The 25,139-nt window shown below is 43.9% G+C and overlaps 1 protein-coding gene across 2 annotated transcripts in view; it reads left to right on the forward strand.

Moving 5' to 3' along the window:
* Positions 1–6,066, forward strand: part of RIC3 (RIC3 acetylcholine receptor chaperone) — a 19,512-nt gene extending 13,446 nt beyond the window's left edge. For both annotated transcript variants that reach the window (XM_025197415.1, XM_014517216.2), the window contains exons 5-6: positions 428–576; positions 1,972–6,066. In XM_025197415.1, the coding sequence (XP_025053200.1) occupies positions 428–576; positions 1,972–2,279 (457 nt within the window). In that variant the 3' untranslated portion in view covers positions 2,280–6,066. The remainder of the gene's footprint in view (positions 1–427; positions 577–1,971) is intronic.
* Positions 6,067–25,139: the final 19,073 nt, after the last annotated feature.

Genomic DNA, 25,139 nt, shown 5'->3' on the forward strand with positions numbered 1-25,139 from the left:
ACTCTTTCCTGCCTATGCAGGGGGTCAGACTCAATGATCTATTGAGGTCCCTTCCGACCCTAACATCTATGAATCTATGATGACAGGCTCCTAAGAATTACCTGAGTACATTCTGTGCTAGCCAGGTGACTCCATAGCTAGTTTTCCCTCCTTCCTAGCCCTTGCTGCTTGTTACCATCTTGGGCAGTTTCTTTTGTCTTAGTCGAGATTGCAGATGTTTTGATAGATATCCTGACATTACTCAGTATACAAACACCAGGCATTGATGAAACTTATAATTTGTATAGATACAGATGTCAAATAATGATACTTTTCCACTCCTTCAGGCTTCTGCTGTATGACCCAAGAAAGTTCTAAAAAGTCTTTGAATATCTTCTTGGTTACTTCCCACTGTTTTGTGTCTACTGGGGTGTTTGATATTTTGTAGTGGGGCCCAAAATGTTGTGACAGACCAGGAAAAAAGATTACTTCAGCAACTACGAGAGATCACTAGAGTCATGAAAGAAGGCAAACTCATTGATGGCATCTCCCCAGAGAAAGAAGCTGAAGAAGCTCCTTATATGGAAGACTGGGAAGGTAAAGGAGCATTTTTATTTCCTCTTTACTCTTTTTTAAAAAATAAATAGCTTTCCAGCAATGGATTATTTTCCCCAAATGTAAAAAGAATACTGTACATTTTGCTTCTTTCATTTTCGAATGGTAGCTTCCAAAATGCCACAAGAGGGTCTCATTTTTTTCCAATTATAATAATGAGCGAAAGGATTTTGAAATATCTAGCATTTCACATTGTGAGAATAACACGATATCTGTTGCCAGAATTGCATATGAGATTAAGCACACACCATCTGCTACTTTGTCTTGGCTGACATAGATTTATGTGTTTGCTTTTCTTCATTTGGCCGGATTTTATTTGCTTCAATTTAATACAACTGGAAATTGGAATCAATGTGTTTTGCATTACTTGAGTTTGGTTTTAGTTGGTAGTTCTTTGTTTGTTCCCGTATTGTAAAGATAATTAGAGACATTCACTTCAGGAATTCTAGGTTTCTAAAATTCTGTTCTTTAAAGCTGTTTTGTTTTCTGGTTGCTTTAGTGTTATATAACCCATGTTTGTGTTGCTAACTTGTAGAATTCTGAAGGCTTTTTTATGCAGTCATAATTTCTTGCTCTTTAGGAAGCTTTCAAAAGGTTCAAAATATAAATCATGAATAGTAGCCTCGAGCTGTGCTTTCTTGGTTTAGTTCTTGATGCATTTCCTGAAATGAAATGCACAAAAGCATTTGGTTTTATCTGGTTTTCCAGCTTGACAAATGATTCTATTTAATTCTATATCTGCACTCTTCAAAACACATCTCAGTGAATCTGGAGAGCGGAACTGAGGCATTTGTAAACGCATTTACTTAGAGATATGGGGCTGTTAACCCAGCAGTTTCCCTCACTCTGTGTGGCACCAGCCATGGATATTAAACACTTATAAAAGTCTGGGTTGAAATTCTAACCCCTTGTAGTCAGTCTGAGTTTGGCGATTGGTTTCAAAGAGGCTATATTTTGTCCCTGTCCCCTGAATGTTTGGGATACTGTTAGTTTGCATTAGCTGCACCACTGGGGGGCTTTTGCAGAGTGAAAGTTCAGAGTTACACTAGTATGACTTCAAACTACTTAGAATAATCTTCTTGGAACAATTTGTCAACACAATAATTTTATCAGTGTCATCATTAGAGCTGCTGTTTCTTTTCAACCCTTATTATTTAATATTTTAAGTCACATATCACTTTTGTTCCAAAGGTTATCCAGAAGAGACCTATCCTGTCTATGATCATTCTGATTGCATTAAGCGAAGACAGGACACGATTCTTGTAGATTACCCTGGCCCCACTCAGCCCTCTGCTGAAGAGCTAGCAGAAAGAATGGAAGGTGTGGGAGATGAGGATTATTTGGGTAGTGAAACCTTATTGTCCAATTTCACTTCAGGGAGGGACAGCCATGAGACAGGACAGAAAGAGGATGAGCAGCCCAGCTTCAGCGACACGGGTGGTGTCCTTCATCCTAGCCATAACTTTGAGACGTGCTATTGTTGTCACTGTGAGGAGGATGATCCTGCTGTCGTAGCAGAGAATGCCGGGTTCCACTCTGACACCTGCAGCGAGGCAGAAGAGCCAACCAAAGAGAACCTGGCTGTAGAATCTGACAGTGAAAATGCAGCAGTAAAAATCCAAGCTGGCAGGGAGTCAAGTGAAGCTGGTGCACTGAGGAAGCGAAACACAAAAGTACATGAATGATGGAAACCGTGTGTGGTCATTATAGTAATGGTGACATCCCACAACATCCCACACATTGTCAAATGTATGCTCTTTGTTCGTGACCCAGACTTCCTTCCCTTTCCACTTTCAGCACTTCAGATTAATTTCAGTTAGGTAACGACTGTACCAGCACCTACCTGACTTGGAAGGTAATGACTTCTTTCATTCAGTGTCTTCCTTCCTTGTTATTCCCCTGCCAGCAGCCGGTGCTCCTTGCTTGCAAGAGACTGCAACATGTTTGAGCAGAGTTTCTCTCTTCAGATATTCACACATTCTCTCTACTTTCTGATTGCTGCCTCTTAATAACACCCTCTCCTCTGAAATACTAGCTTTGCCACAGGATCCTGATGGTCAGCACTGGGAAGGACTTCCTGCCCCGGAGTCCAGCCTCCCTGACTAGTTATGAAAACAAGGCCATTTGTATTAGTGTTTTGATGGGGAGGAAAGCGTTGAGGTTGTACCTGTGTAGCAGTTGTCAATTCATCTAATCACCTAACTGTCAAGGAATCCAGCATGAGCTGCATTGGTGACAAGATGCTTTTTTGATCTAGGAATAACTGCTTCTGTTTCATCAGTAAATATGACACAGCAGGCATTTTATTCTTAGACCACTAGGGCACGTCTTGGTCCTATTTTACTGAATGCCTGCATATACCTAAGTGCATCTGAGGTGCTGATATCACATGTCTCTTTCATTTTAAAACCCTCCTAATTTTTCAGAAAAAATGTATTCTGATGTTTACATTGAATATATGATTACATTTTTGCTATTTATGAAAGCTTTCTACTGTGGAAAAATAGTTCATTATAGAAAAAAAGAGAATATATCTGAGACGCTATTGAATGCTTTCCCTTTTCTATTTAGAATATCATTATTTTGACACTAAACACATTTGTAGTCAGTTTTACATTAAACAGTTTCTCCTTTTGTCCCCTCAGTAGCTGTCATTTTTGCCCCAGCAATTCCTAGCAGGCTGTTTTGCAAACAAGATTATAGGTGTCAAGGGTTTCAATCTGGCTTTTAATAATGGAAAATGAGGGTTGAAAGTGGCCCAAAAGGCACCGAAGACCCTTTAAACTTTAATCTTGTCCTCTGTGAAGCGTCTTCCTCCTCAAACCAGTTGCAGTCATTTCCTCCAAATTATATGCAGTTCTGCTGTTGCCTCAGAGAATGAATTGGAAATATTGAACATTCCCACTTCAGCAAATGAACCTTCAAGAAAAATTCTTGGAAGAAGAGCTGGCGGTGGCAGGTAAGCTGGTGATGAGTGCTTTTCTCCTTCAAGTGTGTACAATAGTATTGCTCAGGTGATAAACATGTTTCCTTTCAGCCTAGATGGGGCACTTAATGCTACTTCAGGGCCTACATTACTGTTGAAATTTTATTAAGAATCCATATTGGGAGCATTGAAGGGGTACTGTAGACATAAACGTTAAACTTCACAGCAGCTGAGCTGGGAAGACAAAAGGAATATTGTGGGAGGGAAGGGAGGGGATTGTTAGGCCTTGCTGGTAAATGTTTGCTGTATTAAAATATGAAAAATATGACCAAATGATTTTTTTATACTGTAATTTTCCCTTCTATTCATGTATATGCATGGCTGAATGGATGGCCCTTATGTGAATTAGATGATTTAATGACGTAATGCCCATACTTTGTGAGCAGTGCAAACAATACCCAAACAACCCTCTTGCCAATTGGAACACAACTTTGGGTTGAAGGAACCAAAAACTGTGTTATAATGAGTTTGATTGATTTTTATTCATTGACTTTAATGGGGCTGGGACGTCCCTCTTCAATAGTTTGTCTGTCAGCGTTCCTTGTTGGCACCACATCATCTCAGTCACTTACATACACATTGGATGGAAGTCTGTCTTGTATGACAGGAATCAAGAATCCAGTGAATGTTACTGCTTTGTGTTTTCTTTTGAAGTTTGCCATTAATTTTATATGCCCGAACTATTTGGGTTGTTTTCAGGCTAATATATAACATGGGAAAATAAAACCTTGTTCCTGGAGCAGAGTAACTGCAACCAGGGATGTGATGCCACTATATGAAGGCAGCATTGTGCAGTAAAATACATCCTTCTCCTATTTTCATGACAGCTTTTTGAAATTCCTGATCTTTCAACATTCATATTGATAAGTAAGCCATTGGGCATGGCACACAAGGGAGAACAAGGAAAGGTGGCTTTTTCCTCAGCATAGCTTACAGCAGGTCAAGTATAGCTCTAAGGCAGAGGGCAGCAGCCTACAGACTGGATCCAGCCCGTGGAGCCATTAAACCAAGCAACAGAGCTGGGGCTTCAGCAGTGGGAGACCTCAGCAGCATTCAGGAGAGGGGGGGCAGGTGGGGCTTCGCCTGGGGCTTTCAGGGGAGTGGTGGGTGATAGAGAGCAGTGGCCAGGGCCTAGTGCCAGCCTACCTCACACCCAAACGGCACCTTTCCAGCTTTCTGTTGGAAAACGTTGCTGACCACTGCTCTAAGGTACTCTGACAGTAATTTACGCGCTAAAACTTCTCCTGCTGATTTCAGGACAATGAGGCATGTCCGCCCTGCCTATTCCTATCTCCTAAACAACCATCACATGTCTTATGTAGTCGAAGTGGTCACTAGAAAGCCAACCTTTTTCCACCTTGGGATTCCCCTTCATCAGCTTCCACACAGGAGGAGCCTTTGTGGAGCCTTTGTGGATCCTATGACCCCAGCTGACTTCCTGCCCTTTGGGCGGGGGGCTGGACTCGATGATCTTCCGAGGTCCCTTCCAGCCCTGATGTCTATGAAATCTATGAAATCTTAGCTGCTTTATGATGTTTAGGATCTGGCCCAGTCTTCCCATCTGTGCTTCCAGAATGAGGTTTCTCTTCCTCCATATTTAGTATCTCTGAATTAGAGCAGTCATAGCAGATGACCTCAATCACAGCAGAAGCTGTTTCACACTCTCTGCCTCATAGCAGTCACATGCCTGCAGTCAAATGCTCTTACCACATGTTTGGTTTCTGCTTGCCTAGCTTCATTGGAACCAACCAACAAGACCCGTGTCTTTATTTATAAAACATTGTGCTACTCTGTTTCAGAAATATGTTAATACCAAAGCTTCAGCCTAGTGCAAGTGCCATTTCTTTTCCACCTATGTGCAATGACAGTGTTCATTAAATACTGTGTTACCCCTGCAAATAATTATTGGAGAGACAAATGGAGCTGATGATGACCACTTATATGTATTAAAATAGGCTATTTTGCAAAAGCATCAAGATCTGCTTGCTAAGGTTATGTATGTGATTTGTCAAAGATATTTTTTATGAAACTGGATTACCACCAGTTGGCATTGTTTGTTCCTCTCTGTAAATGATATGGTATAATTAAATCTTCTGAGAATGAGACAGGAATCTAACCCTCATGAAGAAGAGGACATCAGCTCAGTTCTTGACCACAAACAACATTTTGGGGCAGTTCAGGGATGTGCAGACTTCTGGAATGCTAAGTTTCTGCAAAGCTGTGCTTATGTAATTTGGGTTCCTATTGTTTATAAGTGTCTGTCAGTGAAATTCAAAATGTCCTTTGTGGGTATTTTTTTTATTATTTATGATTGAGACTGGCAGCATATTTCAAAGCATAACAATATGGAAATAACCTTATATGTAATGTAAGAGGCATACGGATGCCTTAGATACCTAGCTTAACACTGTATTTAATAAGACTAAAATGTAGCAAGTTGTTTTTGAATAATAAAGTCAAACTGCTGGCCAAGTGGTAAACAGAAATGTAATCTGAAAGTTTGCAAAAGACTGTGTGAAATATATAAGTAGCATATCAGAAACTATTAGGTAGCATGCTTTTAACTTGTTAATACAACCAACAGGTAGGCAAGCAGCACTTACGTAGCCTTCTCTTCCAGAAGTAAATCAGTGGGAGGAGGAAGAGGCTCGCCTGCCTTTTAGGTCAGCAGCCTAATGGTTAGGATACTTGTTCAGTAAGTAAGAGACACTGGTTACCAAGACTGAACATACATCAAGAAAATGTACCCCTTCTACTGGCCCACTGGGAAGCTAAGAGAGGAAGATATGCAGTGTCTGTAGGACAGAAAGTGCAAAGGAGAAGGGAGCCCATCTGTGGCTCAGGGTGTTGTTGGTTGTGATTCTGGGTTCTCACCCCTGCTCTTGTCACCAAAGGGGTTTCTGCAAAGGGTTTTAATAATCATGGATTAAACAGAGATTAGAACCCAGTGCCTTTCTATCCCAGTGAGCCACAGGAACAGACTTCTGCTACCATCCTTTCCTTCTGGCTTCCCCCTCATAGCTGTTTCTATGGGAAAGGAGGGACTTTGCTAAGATCCTGGCCCAGCAGTTAAAGAACTCCTGCTTCTAAGCAAAGAACTCTAAGTGACTGTCCACACAGACACATTGTGTTTTGGTGACCTCCGGCCCACATTCTTCCTCAAAAAATCACTCTAAAATACATTTTGCATTTTCTGTCTTTACCTTTTGGGGTGAGGGGGGGAGAATCCATTTCTCCATCCCCATTTTTTTGTGTACCTCAAGGCAGAAATCCTGTTTTCCCTTTTCTTTGCTCCAATCTTCAGTTTTACTTTTTGCTATTTTTCTCCATGACTTGGTTGAAGGCTTCCCTCTTTTTCTTATCATCATGCTGCCTTCACCTAAATCACTGGGCTTCTAAAGCTGCCCTTTTTTTTTTTTTTTTGCAAGGGGCTGATGCTTGCTTCAGACTTGCATGCAGGGTGCATGTGCTGTTTTAGGGAATCCATGTGTCTGACATGTGACAGGTCAGCCCTTTAAACCAGGGGTTGGCACCCTATGGCCCATGGGCTGGATCCTGCCTGCAGTCATTTTAACTAGTCTGCAGAATATTTATCCGGCTTCCATGGTGTTTCACCAACGGGGGTGCAGAGGACGAGGGTCGAGGAAGGTAGGGCACTGTCTGCCTGGCAACTGTATGGCAAGAAGAAGAGGCAGTATTAGTGGCAGGGTAGGTAGTGAGTGGAGCTCTGGCTTCAGATCCAGCTGCAACTCTGGCTCTGATGTAACACAGGCTGGATTGGAAATGGCCCCATCCCACTGCAGAACATTTTCACCCTGTTTTAAGCCAGTAACAAGAAAAGAACACAAAACAATGTTTCATCTTTTCCATCAGCTCGTCTTTGGATCCCAGCTTCAAATTATTAGGTCACCGCGCTAGTAATCATTCTCCTCCCCAGCAACAATGCACGGTTCCAGATTGACACCAAGAGGCCATTGCCCATGCCCCCCACCCCCTACATCCCAATCCCCCTCCACCCACAGCTACAATTAAAGCAAGGTCCTGCTCCTCCCTCTGACTTCTTCACGCAGAACACTTTCTTGCCTTGCCACTTCCCCCACTGGGGGATCTGTGCCATACTGGAAGTACACCACATGCAGTAAAACTGGTGTCAATAATTGATACATACAGAGCCAGAGGTGGCTCATAAAGCTCTGGGACCGCTTGCCTTTGTGTTACTTCCTAGTCTGAGACGATCAGGCCCACTGGGGCACCCACAGGTTCTCATATGGTGGACTTAATCAGGACCAACATCGTCCACTGATCCAAGCACCTGCCTTGACCATGGTTGTTCCCTCCTTGGCTCTACTGGTACCAGACTGATGCCAAAAGTCAAAAAGTTGGCACTGCTTCCCATGTCTACCTTAGATCTTGAACTAATCGATACTTTATGGTATCCCTTACTTCCCATCCTAGTACTAAGGGTAACCCCAATCCAGTCCTCTCCATACAAGGCTTCATCATTTTAGCAAGTACCTAGTTTTTCAGTTTAGCGCCCACTGAGAAACTGGGTCAATAATACAGGGGGAAAGCCTATTTACACAGGATCAACTTTTCCCGCCTGTACTGCTTTGTGCCTGTGGTGAGAGATTTAAGAAGTTGGCCATTCCATCCAAAAGGTTTTCCCCAACTGGGCTTCTAGTTGTGTTAGAGCAAGGGTGAGCGAAGTATGGCCTGTGGGCCAGATTTGGCCCACCAGGCCATTCTATCTGGCCGACAGGGCCCTAAAAAATTTAGAAAATATGTATCTGTCCCTGGCTCTTGTCAAAGATGACAGGAGCCAGGGGCAATAGGACCCAGGGGAAACCATGGCAGGCTCCTGCAACAGCCGGGCCTGCCCCCAGCCTCAAGCCCTTGCTAGGGGCTTTCGGCCTGAGACCGTGGGCCTGCTCATGCCTGTGCTGGTGCAAGAGTGGGAAATTCAGGTAAGAAGTGTGTGTGTGTGTGTGTGTGTGTTGGGGGGGGGGTGTGGGGCACACGTGTGCAAAGTTCGCCCTAGTCCTCAGGGCCCGGCCAGCTTCTGCTGTGTCCCACGGTCCAGCCATACAGTCAGGAGCCATGTAGTGCGGAATGGCCGGTAGGCAGGAAAGTGGAAGCAAGCAGGAGTGCGGGGCCTGCACCAATGTCCCCAGACCAGCGCTGGCAGGGCCCAGAGTGGGAGTGCAGGGTGTGGGCTAGCAGGGGTTGAGTACTATATTATTACAAGAGAGTATAAGTGGCCAGAGCATGTAAAACCCAGGTAACCAACATAAAAGGCCACTTACATGGCCAACTTTGGCTCTCAGTGTTACTTACCTGCTTAGAGAGGCATTAGATTTGAGCCTTACTGCTATTTGTGTACACTAAATACTTCTTTGGTTTCACATGTGCAGTTATATACATCACATGATATGATGCTGCATAGTATAATTTTTTTAAATTGTCCTAAGCTTTTTTCTGGTTACTTTCTTTCAGCCTGATGACAGCACTAGGGAGTTACAGTTTAGCTCAGACACTAAAAAATAAAACTTTATGCCCTGCTTCTTAGTGAATGTCATGTATTTGTATTATTTCAGAGAAGGTGTGGGTACTGCTGTTCTATCTACCTCTGCCTAAAGCCAGGACTTCAAAAAGGAGAAATATGAACTGGACTCTAGTTTTACTAGGAGGTTAGAGTATAGTTTTCTATAGGATGGCTTAGATTGGGATGATCCTGCCTTAGGCAGGCAATTGAACTAGGTCACCTCTGGAGGTAACCTTCCAGCCCTACTTCTCTATGATTCTGTCAAACTGATGTAATGCAAGAAGCTCTGCAGATTGATTTATGTATTTCCATATATACGTATTGCACTGACATAAGGCATAGCATGGGCAGATGTTAATTCTTCATTAGTGACAGATTTGCAGGCTGAGAATATGAATTAGAGCAGCTGAAATGGTCATACCATGTGAAGTGGCTTTAAAAAACTGTAAGAAGTGGGAGGACAGATAATGCAGAGTGCTGTAATACAACAAATCAGCCCAAACTAGCAGAAAGACCCTAAATGAAATAGGAATAACTGAAGTGCTTGACAGTGAAATGCGTTGGGTTAGGCGCATCCTTCTCACCAAGGCAAAACGGTGTTGGTGAGCCCAGAAACATCCTACAGTGCCCAAGCTTCCCAAATCCCCAGAAGGACCTCTCTGTGACTCCCTCCCAACTCTACTACCCTGGGGTCTGAAGCCCTACGTGTGACTTGAACTTCTGAAAGCAAATAACAAAGGTGGTCTGCTCCTATTACTTGCTGGACAAACATTCCAGGTTCTGCTTGTTGGACCAGCTTCTTGAGAGAGCTGCAAATCCTTTTTATGACCCCACTCCCCCACCAAATGATCACATGGTGTCATAAAGTATCTCATTCTGCAGAAAGCTCCAGGAAAAGGGTAGCAAGCAGAGGGCTTCAAAACCAGGTGGTTAATGAATGGACTGTGTCAGAGATGCTAGCTCATGGGCACAATTGGGACTGGCCTGATAGCATAAGAAGATCCTGAAGGCCTAGCCCTTCAGGAAACCTTTGGATTTCTTGTGTCCAAAGGGTGATATGCATTTACTAAAAGGAGTTAACCCATACATGTGCTGGGGATGACTTCACTGAAACATGCTTTGTTGCTGACTCTGGGGTGGCCTTAGAACTATCTGATGACAACCGTGCCATGGACCAAGAGAAAAACAAGCTGCTTACCTCTGGCACAGCTGTCACAAGTGCCATGGACCGCCTCTGTGCACGGCACATGGCAGATTGGGGAGGGGACAGGCATCACAGTAGCAGATAGGGCAGGAAGCAAAACTGGCAAAGCAGGCAGAGAGCAGAAAGCAGAGCAGCAGTTTGTATAAGGGAGAGGTATCAGAGGGGTGCTTGGGGGGGTGCAGAGCTAATTTATGGCATGCCTGCCAAAAATAGTTGCTCCCCTGACTACACTAGGCCAAGACCAAGTCCAGCCGTGGGAGGTGTAGTGATACGGATTAGACTTTGGAGACAGTGCTTTACAAGGGAATGTCTTATCACGTGAGGAATTTTAAACTTGATCCCTGAAGAGGAATCAAGCTGACGGCAGCCACATGGTCTGTGCTAGAGGAACCCTGTGCTGTGGTATCATTAAAAGTCTGTTCTCTTCCTCATTCCTAGTTGTCGTTATTCACTGCAGGACCTAAATCATTACATGGTGTTATAAGTGGTGAATGGGGAAGATTGGCTGGATCTGCAATGTTATCCCTAGCAGAAAGCTGGTAATTCAGGGCCTGGAAGCTGCACTCAGCAAGGAACAAAGACCTCTGCGAGTACAGTACCTTCTCTGCAAGGCAGAAGTGTAAGCAGCTTAGAGAGACAGTTAAACATGGATGTGTTACAAACCCCTTCTTGCCTTTCGTTGTCAGGCAATATAGCTGAGAATTGGAGAAAATTTAGACAAATGTTTGAATTGTATTTAGCTGCTATCGGAGCAGACGAGAAAACTGATAAAGTTAAATCATCCATTTTCCTGCCTGTGGTAGGGGAAGAAGCGCTTGAGGTGTACAACTTTACATTTGATCCAGGCCAAAACCTGAAGTTAAATGAGATATTGAATAAATCTGAAAAATAGTGTGTGCCAGAACGCAATGAGACTTTTGAAAGACGTAATTTTTTTTATATGCCTGCAAAAACCAGATGAAAGCATAGAGCATTATATCACAGAGGTAAAAAGGCTCAACGAGACCTGTGTTTTTGGGGATGCAACAGATTCTCTGGTCAGGGATAGAATCATTTTTGGCATTATAGAAAATGGATGCAGAGAGAAGCTGCTACGGGAAGACCTATCCCTAGAAAAAACTATACAGATTTGTAGAGCACCTGAAACTGTGAAGGCTGAGGCCAAAGAGCAGAATGCAGCTGGGGGCGGTGTCCATGCAGTATGTAGTAAAGACAGAAAAGGCCACTTCACATGGAGGTCGCCCCAGCTACCACAGCTACTACTCAAGGGCCGATGGAGTACAGGCAAGCATGCAGCCAGTGTAGAATGCAGCATGGCTCCAAACGATGTGCTGCATTAGGAAAGCTTTATTTTAATTGTGGTAGGAATAATCATTTTGCCAAAGGTTGCAAAGTGCAAGCCCATAAAGTCCAGATGCATATGGTTGAAGATACTCCAGGGGGAGAGTATTATATAGCTACAGTAGAATTGAGCAGAGCTCAAGAGAAGGACTGGATCCTGCCACTGGAAGGACATGGGATAATGATTCCATTCAAACTGGATACAGGGGCTCAGGTGAACATTTTACCGGAGCAAGATTATAAAAGGCTGAAAAGTAAACCAAAACTGAGGCCTACAAAAGTAACCATAACTGCCTATTCAGGAGCGAAGATACTGGTCAAGGAAAAGTGCCTAGCCTGCATCAAACATAAAAATGTGGTGTACAATCTCGCATTCATTGTAGTACCTAAGGAAGTGACACTTATTTGGGCCTAGCAGCTTGTGAAAAGCTCAATTTGGTTGAACGGGTGCTTGCATTAGAACGCTCTGGCTCGGGTTATGAGGACCTTATCTTGGAATATCACAATTTGTTTCAAGGCCTTGGTTGCTTACCAGGGGAACATACAATTCAGATAAATAAATAGGTCCCCCCAGTTATACACCAATGCAGAAAGGTCCCTTTTGCCCTCTGTGATAAACTAAAGGCAGAGCTAAAAAGGATGGAGGAAGCCCAGGTAATACAGAAAATTGAGGAGCCAACAGAGTGGGTGAACTCCCTAGTTATTGTGGAGAAGAATAATGGACAGGTGCGGATATGCTTGGATCCAAGGGATCTCAATAAGGCCATAAAGAAAGAACATTTTAAGTTGCCCACCAGAGAAGAGATTATGGCTCAGTTTGCGAATGCACAGTTCTTCAGTAAATTAGATGTTTCTTCAGGATTCTGGCAGCTGAAGCTAACAGAGGAAAGATCTAAATTATGCACATTCAATACTCTATTTGGAAGGTATCGATTTCTGCGTTTACCTTTTAGTATAGCTTCAGCTCTGGAGGTGCATCACAAAACTATACATATGATTTATGAGCATATTCCATGTGTAGACACCTCTATGGATGATATCATCATCTGGGGCTTCACCAAGGAAGAGTATGATCGTAGGTTCTGAGAAGTATTAGAGGCAACGAGGGCTGCAAATTTGAAACTCAATAGACAGAAATGTGCTTTTGGAGCTACAGAATTAACATTTGTGGGAGACATTATTTCTAGAGAAGGGGTGAAACCGGACAAGAAAAAAATTCAGGCTTGAAATGATGCCACGCCCCCAGTCAAAAGAGACTTGCAACCTTTTTGAGAATGGTAAATTATCTTGGAAGGTTCATACCAAACCTGTCTACAACAGCAGCACCTCTAAGGATGCTTCTTGAGAGTAAAAATGTATGGTGCTAGAAGGCAGAACAGGAGGAAGCATGGAAGGTGTTGAAGCAACAATTAATACAAGAACCTGTATTAAAATTCTATACCCCCCGGAAACCAATACAGATATCAACAGATGCTTCGCAGTTGGGATTAAGTGCTGTGCTACTGTAGAATTTTGACAACCGATGGCAACCTGTTGCATATGCGTCTAAATCACTAACTGAGGCAGAAAGCAGGTATGCACAGATTGAGAAAGAGTTGTTAGGAATTTTGTTTGCATGCTGGAGATTCAATCAATATATTTATGGGCAGAAAGTGAATGTAGAAACAGACCACAAGCCCTTGATAGCGCTATTTCACAAGCCTCTGAACGACTGCACCTTAAGGATTCAAAGAATGATGATTAAGCTGCAGAAGTATGATTTAGTTATGAACTACACACCCGGCAAGTTTCTGTTTACAGCAGATGCGCTGTCCAGGGCAATTGTCTCTACTGGACAAGCAGAAAAGACCTCCAAGACAGAGATGCATGCCTATGTCGACTTGATTGTTAGTTCACTTCCAATCACGGACAGGAGGCTACAACAAATAAAAGAAGAAACTGAGAAGGACCACTCATTAGGGATCCTGAAAGAAATGATAATTTCGGGTTGGCCAGCGGACAAGAGTACCTGTGACTTGCGCATGCGGGACTACCAGAATTGCCGACATGAACTTTCAGTCATTGAAGGAGTTATTTTCAAGAGCAGTAAAGTCATAATACCACGGACCCTCCAAGGAGGAATGCTACAGAAGATCCATGAGGGACACTCAGGTATTGAGAAATGCAAGAAGCGAGCAAGAGAGGTGATGTATTGGCCAAGGATCAATCAGGACATTGCTAATACAATTGAAAACTGTTCCACCTGCTTGAAATTCAGACCCTCCCAGCAGGCAGAACCACTAAAGCCTCACCCTGTTCTACACAGGGCCTATGAGAAGGTGGGCACTTATCTCTTTACATGGAACTCCACGGTGTATTTAATAGTTACTGGTTATTACTCTTTGTATCTGGAAATCTGTACACTGCAGTGTACCAGCAATCACTCAGTGATAGCTTGCTTGAAGGCCATATTTGCAAGGCACAGAATTCCAGATGAAGTATTCAGTGATAATGGGCCACAGTTCTCCAGTGCAGAGTTTAGGCAATTTGCCATGGATTGGGATTTTCATCACACCACATCAAGTCCCAATTATCCTTAATCAAATGGCCTTGCAGAGCCTCTGATCCCTTCAGATGGTGAAAAACGCAATGAAAAAAGCATTGGACAGTGGAGGGGATTTATATAAAGCACTACGGGCTTATCGTAGCACACCTCTGGACAATGCCTGGTCTCCAGCACAGTTGTTAATGGGCCAGTAGATACAGTTGAATCTGACCACTACTAATACCTTATTGGAAAGTGCTAACACAGTAGCCATAAGGAGAATGAAAGAAGATCAGAAGAAGAAACAGAAATACTACTTTAATACAAGAGCTCATGAACTTTCACTATTAAAGCCAGGTGTTAGGGTTTGTCTGAGGAATTACTTGTTGAGAACATGGGACCGGCAGGGTATGGTGAAACAGCTAGTGCACCCACGGTCCTATCTAGTTCAGACATACCAAGGGGGCATGCTTTGGCGTAATCAACAAGACCTACTCGTTCCTCCACTTAGCTCTCGGACATTATCAAAATATCAAAGGTTAAAAATATCAAAACAAGATTAAAACCCAGGGAGTCAGTGGTGTCACTGAAGCAAGCATAATGGCTGCGCTCTAGAAAACGAGCTAATTCAGAAGGTAAAGAACCAGTTTGGGGATTTAAAGGTGTTTGAAAGGAAAGCAAGGGACTGTGTAAAGACCAGCACATATGCAATAGGTCTGTGCAAAGCTTCAGTCCCTGATTCGATTTGGCGGAGATTTGGCCTGATTCAGTGGCTGAATCTTTGAATCTGAATCAAATCAGAGAACCCTTTAATCTCTCCAAATCGAATCGGAACCCTCTGGATCAATTTGGAGAGATTCGGAAAGATTTGGAGATTCAGCTATAGACACAGTTTTAAATGTTTTTTTTCTACATACCTCTAGATAGTAGGGCTGTGCAAAGCTTCAGGTGCTGATTCAATCTGGAGGAGATTTGGCCCAATTTGGTGGCCAAATCTGAATTGAATCAGGGGACCAATTAAAAGGTCCGAATTGATCTGAAGCTTTCTGAATCTTTGGAAAAGATTTGGAGAGCTTTGATGATTCGGGTAGTCCCTGCCCTCTGAAGCAGGGAGCTGCAGCCAGACTAGGAGCTGGTAAGTAGGGGGCGGAGGAGGGGGGAAGGGATCTCTGCCAGGGGGCAATCTCTGCCAGGTCCCATGCTCTGCCTGCTCTCCCAGCCCCCCCACCCCCATGGCTGCCCTGCCCGCACCAGCGCCATGTGCTTTAAAAAAAAGCTCCACTCACCAGATGCTGCCAGGCAGGGGGGAATGATCCCCGCTGCCCCCGCACTGTCCCATGCTGCATGAGGGGCTCTGCCATGAGCCCCCTGATCCCCCCTCCACTGCCTCCCCCCACAGTTGCCCCATCCTTATTTTCATAGTGCTTAGGGTTGGAAAGGACCTAAACAGATCACCAGGTCCGACCCCCTGCCCCAGGCAGGAATGAGTGCTGGGGTCAGAACACCCCAGTCAAATATCTATCCAGCCTCCTGTTGAAGACCCCCAAGGTAGGAGAGAGTACCACCTCCCTTGGGAGTCCATTCCAGAGCTTGGCAGCCCTAACTGTAAAGTAATGTCTCCTGATGTCCAGCCTGAACCTTCTCTCTAACAATTTGTGGCCATTATTCCTAGTAACCCCCCAGTGGTGCCCGAGGGAACAGAGCCAGGAAACACTTCTGGTCCACTTCTGGGTCTGCCCCCTGTGCCTCCCTGGCTCACCGACTGGTGCTTTCTGGGTTGGGGGGGGCACTTGGGGTCCCCCCGTAGCCAATCGCTGAGCCAGGGTGATGTGGGGCCCCCCCAGTGTGCTCCCCAGCGGACCCAGAAGTGGACCAGAAGTAATTCCGGTCCACTTCTGGGTTTGCCACCAAGCATGTGGAGGGCTGTTCCACACTCCTGCAAGATGCTCCATGTGCCTGAGCATTGCAGCGATCACAAGCCGCACTGGTACCTCGAGGTATGTAGAAAAAACATTTAAAGCTTTGTCTATGTCCAAATAGCTGATTCTCTGAATCAGAATTGAATCTTCAGATTTGGATTTGGCTGAATCAAATCAGGGACATTGATCCAAATCAACAAATCAATTTGTTGGGGAATCACTGTCCCTGATTCGGGTCGAATCTGAATCAAATAGGGCCCGTTTTGCACACCCCTAATATGCAGCCTGGCTTGGTGGGTAGGCCACCAGGGGATGGCTAGAAACAGGATCTGGAGAACTCAGAGGTACACAGGGGGCACAGATAGGAGCTTGAGTCCAAGTTACCAAAGCCAAGGGGGAATGCCAGAGATGGAGTCCAAGTCAGGGTTCTAGATTCAGGGACTGAATTATTGAAGGTGAACAGAGCTCCCAAAAGCCAGAATCCAGAAGCAGAACACTCGGGCAGAACTACTGAATGGTCTCTCTGGATCTTTGTTCATGGCTTTCTGGCTTCTTCCCCTGCTTACACGCAAGCTCCTGCCCTCCCCACTTCACTCACCCATGTGGTTTGGGGTCCCTCAGCTCTTGTCTTGTGCTCCCCTGGTGGCCTGTCTACTAGGACAGACCACCTATGACCTGGTCCTTACAGCTTGGCTGGCCTCCAGTCACAGGTGAATTTAAATAAGGAGACTGCTGCCCTCGGTAGCCAAACAGGAGGCCCCAATAATGGCCAGCTGGTTCATCAGCCCAGGTGGGGCTGCCAGTTAGAGCTTCAGGCAGGCTTGGCCAGCTAAGTGGTCAGCCCTGGCTGGGTTGCCTGTTAAAGCCCCTGACATTGCGGGCTGCAGCTTGGAGCCACAAAGAGACTTGGATGTTACAAAACCTAACGTTGAGGTGCCCTGCAGATTCATGGTATTCACAGCCCGGTGTTCGGTGCCCCAGGGCATGGGGCATCTCATGTTAGAAATGTCTTCACATGGATTTAAGAATGAGACCATCAGAAAGCAACAAGGTAAGCAGGGTGCAAACTAATCTAGCCAGGAGGAAATGACAGGGAGAGGCCCCCATCCCTTCATAGTATGCAGATACCTATCTTGCTGCACAACCAAATATGATAGGCTAGAATAAGCCTATAAGTAGGTCTTTGTGGCATGAAGATGTTTGGGGCAAAGGGAAGAGCTTGTTTCCACTTGAGATTCTCATCTGGGAAGCCTTTCTTAAAACTGGATGACTGACCCAGGTCTGTCCTTCCTCATGAAAAATGAGAGGTGAAAACACATAGACTGATCATCTGGGAGACTGGACATCAACTGATAGAAGTATGTTTATAGAAACATCTGAAAAAGGACCTTTTTAACAGACTGAGAGGCAACCTTCACAACCTTTGCTGCTTCTAATCCCTAGTGGAGACATTTCCAAACTCGGGAGGAGTGCTTATCTGGATCCCAGCCATAACATCCTGGAGAGTGGCCTACTTCTCTAGGCCAGTTTCCAGACCAGTTATGCAGTCACAGGGCCCATCTACACAAGACATTTACTGTGGAGTTCACTAATTAGTTCTGCAGTAAACATCTCACATCTATATGTGCAGGGCTATTAGGCAGAGTAATCTAATTAACTCTGCAGCAGGATAGTACTTGTAAATAGTTTTTTATCCCACAGTAACGTGTAGATGCTGGAGGGGACTGGCTGGGACACAAAGATGCTTTAGTGCAGTTGCTGCCTGCTGGCTAGCTCTGCACTGGAGCACCCTTGTGCCTCAGCCAACCCCTCCAAAGCATGTCAAGATGAATCAGAGCAGCCCCAGGCTGGCAGGCTAATCCCCTGGACCCTTTGCTAGCTGGGGCCGTGCCAACCTGGCTCAATGTGCTGCAGTCCTAGGCACACACGTAACCATGGCACCCAGGAAGCAATAAACTCCAGCACAATAAGCAGTGGAGTTTATTGCTATGTCTTAATTGCACATGTAGACGCAGCCACAGACCCATACCCTCTAACGCATGGGATCCATAGAAAATTAAAGTAGCATAGGCATTGTTCAAGCCAAATTTGCTGCCATTTGCCAACACCGAGGTGTACTGAAAGCATGTGTCACTGTACTGTAATAATAACTCTTCCGTTTGCCATTAAAATCAAGGCACACTTTGTTAAAAGTAAAATAAATAGCACATATATTACTTAAATGGAACATTTTTTATAACCACACGCGCGCACACACACGTGTAAATGCTTAACTAGGCCTCGTCTTTTTTTTAACAGCTGCAGACCAAGCCAGGAAGAGTGTAGGAAAAGATGGCTAGATTTCCTGACAAAAAATAAGTTCAAAGAATGCTAAAAATAAAAGATTACTGATGAGGAGATGGCATTTGGATAAGAGCTAACCATTTAAGTAATTTTACATCCACATTTGTTAAGTTCCATTTGTTGTGTTCCTTTCTTTCCCAGCTCAAGGGAAGATAGTAAAAAGCACAACATGCACTTAATCCCCAGGCCATAGACCAATTTAGTGCAATTTGGTGGTCTAATTGAATATTACTTCACCTAACAAGATAATAGAGATCTTTTGACCATCCTCATCTTTCCCACCAACATGGCAAAACAGAACCCAGATAAGAATTGGTCCAGATGTATACATTGTTGTTTCAGAACCCATGTATTTTAAATTGAACGTTAAATCACACAACAATGCTATAGTTATGGAATAAACTAAACCCTGAAATTTTCTTTACTCCTCAACAATTTAGACCTGTAGGAGAAAGTCTTAGTAAGCAACTAACACTGGCAACAGAAATTGCTTCCATGTGGTATATCTAGGACCATGCAAGCACGAGAAATTTGTGGTTCATTGAAGAACCTGTGCTTTCAAACCTGCTTTTGTTCTACACTGGAATGCAGTGTTGCATCTGGACATTACTGCAAAACCATATTTTTTAGGGGAAAAAATTGTTTCAGGACACAGCCAAAAAGCTTTAAACGTCATTCAAACTTTTGTCTATTTTAATTATTTTGGGGCATTCAGTAAGTGCTCCTGACTTCGTACAGGAACCTCTCAGGACAGCCAGGTCTCCAGCAGGGTAAGAGGGAACCATAAAGTACAGCCTCCCCAAATGGGAAACATAGGAGCTACCCTTCCCTTCAATCCCCCAAACCTATGGGGCCCACCCATCCACCGAACCATATATGGGTCTTCATGGTCCTGCAGATGGCTGGGGGTTCCCTCCGTTCCTTCCCAATATGACAGCTGTTACCCTGTCTTTGCCAGCCCCACACAGTGGTTTCCAAGGAGTCATTTCACTCATATCCCACAGGTGGCTTCTGAAAATAGCAGCTGGTTTACTTTGGGTCCAATCTTTGGACCTGCTTAGAAATCACATCTCCTTCAGTTTGGCTTATGTGAAGCCACGAGTACATCTCCCCAGACATGTTGCATGATCCTTTCATGGACCAACAGCTGAGGGGGCAGCAGCCCTCAGTTCCTTTCATGTAGCAACTAAGGTGGCTCAGAGCCTCCAAAAGAGGTAGCTGCAGCTAGTTAGGCCTCTTGAGCTGAAAACTGTCCTCTTAGACCATCCTGAGGTCATTACCCTCCTTTTCCTGGAGAGGAGAGACATACTTGTTGGACATGAGTTTCAAGTCTTTACATTCACTGAGTATAAACTACAGGTCAGTACAAATGTATGGCTCTGGCAGTATCCAGTTAAGCCAGCAGGTTGACACCTGGGCTGAATTAGTCCCACTGCAATTCATGGTTAGCTCTTGGTGGTTATATTTGCTTTTAACAAGAGACTTCTATAACTTACATCAGTATGTCAAACTGATTAGGCCCCCCTCTTCCTCCCCACTCCTGACCAAATCTTTACTGTGGGGGTCCACACGGGATGGATCTGGACCCACCTCCAGTGCCCTGCCTTCCAATTTGGAAAAGGTGGTCGCCCTAGGCCCCACCCTCACTTGCCCCTCACTGAATTCCCAGCCCCTCTAGGAACCAAGTGGGCCAGACGACATAGCTCTGCAAGCTAGATCTGGTCCGTGGACTATCTTTGACCCCCTGACTTAAATAGTGAGTTTGTGCCACACCACACCTTTGTGTTGTACCATACTAGATGCAACCATATAGGTCATTTCATAAGACCTTATCCACCTTTAAAAATAAAAACAGACATGCTTGTTTGAAACAATTCAAGTTTAATTTTTCTGCACAGATGTTCTGTATCGACAAACACCATAATCTCTACAACATACACAATGTAATTATTTGAAAATACCAAATTAGTTATTACACATACTGATAAATAAATACATTTGCTCCAGAATACCAAAGAGTTTCTTTAAAAATGTACTTCATAAAAGCATATTTTTGCCGATTTATCTAAAATTCCATGTCGTTTTGAACAAAAATAAGATGCCTGACTACTCAAAACAGGACAATACATTCTTGTGCAAACAGACATAACACACTGTGGGCATTATGAAAAAAATATGAATGGTTAATATTTGTTCTCAAGATTAAGACAATTTATCCTGTTCTGATAATTTCCCCTTTTTGATCCCCATATAATTTAAAGGAAATCTAGACAGTACCATAGTCAAATTCTCCTGTAAATCATTGGTTTATTTTAAGAAAGGCACAGTGATGAATTAGAAAATGTTTACTGTGGGAGAAAGCATGCTTAGTAAACTTTCATGTTGACTTTCTGGGAACAAAAACACACATGTAGCACCTACAGCTTCTACCTTCTAGAATTTGATGTAAAAAGAAATCAGAAACAAAGATGCATTCTTCTTAAGAGTCAACCAGTCCCAGCAAATCCTAAAGAGCTTCGTTAACACTCAGTATTGTACACCAGCTCTTTGAGATTCATTAGCTGGATAACAATAGTGCTTGGAAGTATTACTTTAAATGGTCAACATCAACCTGAAGTTTTGGAAAACAAAAAAGGGAAGCAAACAAACAACCCCCACCCAAAAAACCCTTTTTTGAGATACAACTTTAAAAAGCAGGTACTAGGTTAAAAAAAAAAGAAAAAGATACCCACATACAATTATGTTTTTCCCCCCTGTTGTCCTATTCAGGTGTATAAGAAACTATTCAACAAGGGAGAAATGAAGGCCCAGTCCTACAATAGACAAAAGATATACTGCTGCACTTGTCAGGAGCCTCACTTCAAAGCCAATTTCAGAATTGATCGATGACTGATTGAATATTTAAGGGTAATGGCAAAGCTAACTATACAATTGTTAATATTAGATGTACAAGTGTACAAACTGGGAAAAAATAGAACAAATGTGCTACCATATTTACTCAAACATAAGATGACACCCAATAATGAGATATTATACATAGAAAATTGATAAATTTGTTATCATTTTCCAGGTATAGAATCTAATTATTGGGGGGGTTGCCTTGAATTTGTCCCCCTGCCACTGCTACATCAGGGAAAATAAATCTGTGGGGTCAGCCCCTCTGCTCCCCCCTGCAGCCCCTTCACCCTCTTCCTTATTGTCTGTTTTCCCTGAGCACATGGAAGTGAGGAACATTTTTGGAAAAAATGACCTTGAAATTAAACATAGCTGTAGTGATTTGCATATAGTACCCTTAGGGTGTGTGTAGATGAAAGGTGGGCCCTAAATTGAAGCAGTGAGTTTTAAAAAACACCGCTTCAATTTGGGGCTGATTAAACCCTCCTGTCATGCACACTCCACTGACTCACCTGCCTCTCCGGCAGGAAGGTGAGGGCAAACTGCCGACAGGCAGAGCGGTCCCTGGGCTTCAGGTGGGGCTGGTGCTTCCCTCCGCGGCAGCAGCAGCCGCCCCCCAGGCAGTGCCCACCCGCAGGCGCTCGGCTCAGGCAGTCCTGGGGGACACCGCAGCCACGGAGGGAAGCACCAGGCCCCCACACAGCTCAGGCGGGAAGGCAGACTGGGGGGATGCGGGGGAGATCAGGCTCGCTGCTTTTCATGGGCAGAGCTGTGGAGCAGCATGGAGCCCGGTGCTTCACTCCATGGCTGTAGGGCAGCAAACTAAGCAAACTAGGGCTGCACCCTAAGTCTTTTAAGGTACATTACACTGCCAAATTTCCTACAGCGGCTGGAATTAATGCATAATATGCCACTGAGGTGTGCAAACACTGACACCATTAAAGCAGTGCAAAAGCATTTAGCCCGCTTTGAAGTGTCATGCACACACACCTCTTGTTTTGTCCACACACAGCTTTAGACTTCAGTTCATTCAGAAGTGATGCATGATACCTTTTTTTGAAACTGCTGCAAGCTTTAGCTCAGGTATTCCATAAACACACTTTTGAGCAGTACTTTGGTACCTACTTACATAAAATACAAACTATGCAATGATATAGCTCATTGGCTATAGTCAACAGGATTTCAAGCGATGTTGACCTCACAGTTTAGCAGTGCTCAGTATGTGTGTATACTCCAGATCCATGTGCTAATTAGTCCCCCACTCATGACTGGAACTGGATGTTCTTGTCACGAGTCCTGGGATGCTCCAAAAATTTATATGCAGATGAGGTGCAGGGCAACCTGGTCTGGCTTCACCTCCTGGAGGGTGGGGCCATACTACTCATATGTCACAGGCTGAGAGAGAAAGAGACAGAGGGATTCTGGGTGAACTGTTTGGGGCCCTGTTTGGTGAAATTTGCAAAGGCTAGTGAAGAAACAGGAATCATTGGGAATGGGAGAGAAAGGCACAACTCATCTGTGGGAGTGAAGCGGAAGTCAAAATGCATGCAATGTAGTGGCTTACCATGACTTGAGAGAGTCAGTGCTGAGGAGGACTGCACATATATCTTAATCATATGGGTTCCATTCTTGTGGTAAGTTCCCATCAGCATGTTTGTAAGGAGAGCAGTGGGTTGGGTTATGGGTATGGAGATAGGTGTGCGGGCACACGGTGTGAACTATGCAACAGGTTTTTACTGTGCTTTGAGCTGCCAAGTGAACCACAAGGGCCACTTGGCAGAGTATTGGAGGTGGAGTTTTATATCTATTTGCAAAAAACCCCCAGCATGTTTGTAATGGGACTAAGAATGATATACCTGTAAAAGTGTGTTTTGGATTGTCAAGTGAACCATAGCAGTCACAAGACAGGTTGTTAGACAGGTTGTCACAAGACAGTTATATGTGTCTATCTAGAAATTAATATTTTTGCAAAAAAAAAAAAATCAGCAAGTTTGCCCAATATGGGCCATGTATTTTATAGTCATGCTCAGTGTTGGCTGCATTTAATCAACTTCATAGTTGGCTTCTATTATTGAGCACATGCTGCTCTTGGCAGCAGTTCAATGATAGCCAATGTATTTAATAAGATTTCCTTGTGTTTGAATGTAAGAGAGCTCCCCCACCCCCTTATGAGAAGAAAAAAACTTGTCTTTTTTTCGAGTAAATATGGTATTTCAGACATAGTCACTTTAGATGCTATTAGTAAAACAGAATGTACAAAATTATTAGATAGAAAAATATTCTTCTTCCAGTCAACCAGGTCTCGAGATATTTTGCAACAATTAACCTCTCAGACAAGTTACCAACACCCTTTACCCTTTCAGAATGGACAGCAGGTGAGTAGTATGATTAGACTGTATCACCTCTGGAAACTCCTTGTGCACTTTACCTAGAATATTGAGAAATGTTGGAAAAATAGTAAGTTTAAGCCATTTCATTGTAACATTTAAAACCTTGGCCAGGTAAGGCATATCTGCACCTTTCCTTTACAAAGACTACACATGCCTATTAAGGAGCAGCAGTAAACTCTGAAGCTGATTGCTTTGGTGTTTATTGCTCCCAGGAGCACATCTGCATGTGCACCTGTGATTGCAGCACGTCAGTCTGGGTTGGAGCAACCCTGGCTGGCAGGGGGACCTGGGGCTCAGTCTGCCATCCCAGGCTGCTCTTCCTGGCTCAGTGTGTTGCAGGGGGGTTGTGTGGGGCACAAGGGTGTTTCAGTGTGGGGCTAGCCAACAGGCAGCCCTCCCACTGAAGCACCCTCATGCCCCAATCAACCAGGGCAGCATCTACACATGCACTGCTGCAGAGTTTTTACTCTGCAGCAGGACAGTACTTGCATTTACAAGAACTGCCCTGCTGTGGAGTAAATTAGTTTACTCCAGCCTAATGGGGAGCACAAGTAGATGCCGAGATGTTTACTGCAGAGCTAATTAATCTACTGTGCAGTAAATGTCTCATGTAGACATGCCCATCATAGTATACCACACGTGACCTTATGTTCATGCAACTCTGATATTTCATAACTTTTTAAAAGAAACCCCCCCTTGCTTATATTTTATGTAGAGATTTAAAAATATAAAGTCCAAAATGTCTTTGTCGCCTGTTTTAGAATACACAACGCCAGATGTCTTGTTACACATTGATTATTGTTCTTAGCCATTAAAGAAACTTACCGAGGTGCTTTAGCAATTGCTGTGTAGGTTTAATTCTTTACTCCTGTTCTGTGAGACATAGGTACATAAAATATACACAACTACCTACAGTATATTTTTATTGCACACCATATTTGGTTGCACTAATAATGTCTCATGATTTTAAGGCACATTTAACAGAGCAAGCCAAATTTTGCACTGTTTTAATTTTGCTTAGATCCTTTGGCTCAATGAGGTTTCATGGAATGTACACAAATGCAAAATTTGGCCTCTTATGTCCAGATTCATTCTAAAGAGTACTTGTGGAAGCAGTCCCCAATTCCTGTAAATCCAAGGAAGCCCAGTTTAAAAGAATAAGCTCCCCCACCATGAGCACATCCTTTTGGTGGCATCAAGTACAGGGTATAGTATTGACGATAAGCCTAGAGTCCACTGAAGTCAGTGGTGAAACTCTTCTATACTCTAATGATCCACAAGGGGGAAAAAAACAAACACATGAAATTTGAACATGATCCAAAACCTATTTCTTCACTAAATGGATAAAGAAAAAATGTGTCCAAGGAGAGGTATTCCTCACCAGCTTCCTCACCAACATTA

Source organism: Alligator sinensis, unplaced genomic scaffold (assembly GCF_000455745.1).
Source record: "Alligator sinensis unplaced genomic scaffold, ASM45574v1 scaffold502_1, whole genome shotgun sequence".
NCBI classification, from domain to species: Eukaryota; Metazoa; Chordata; order Crocodylia; family Alligatoridae; genus Alligator; species Alligator sinensis.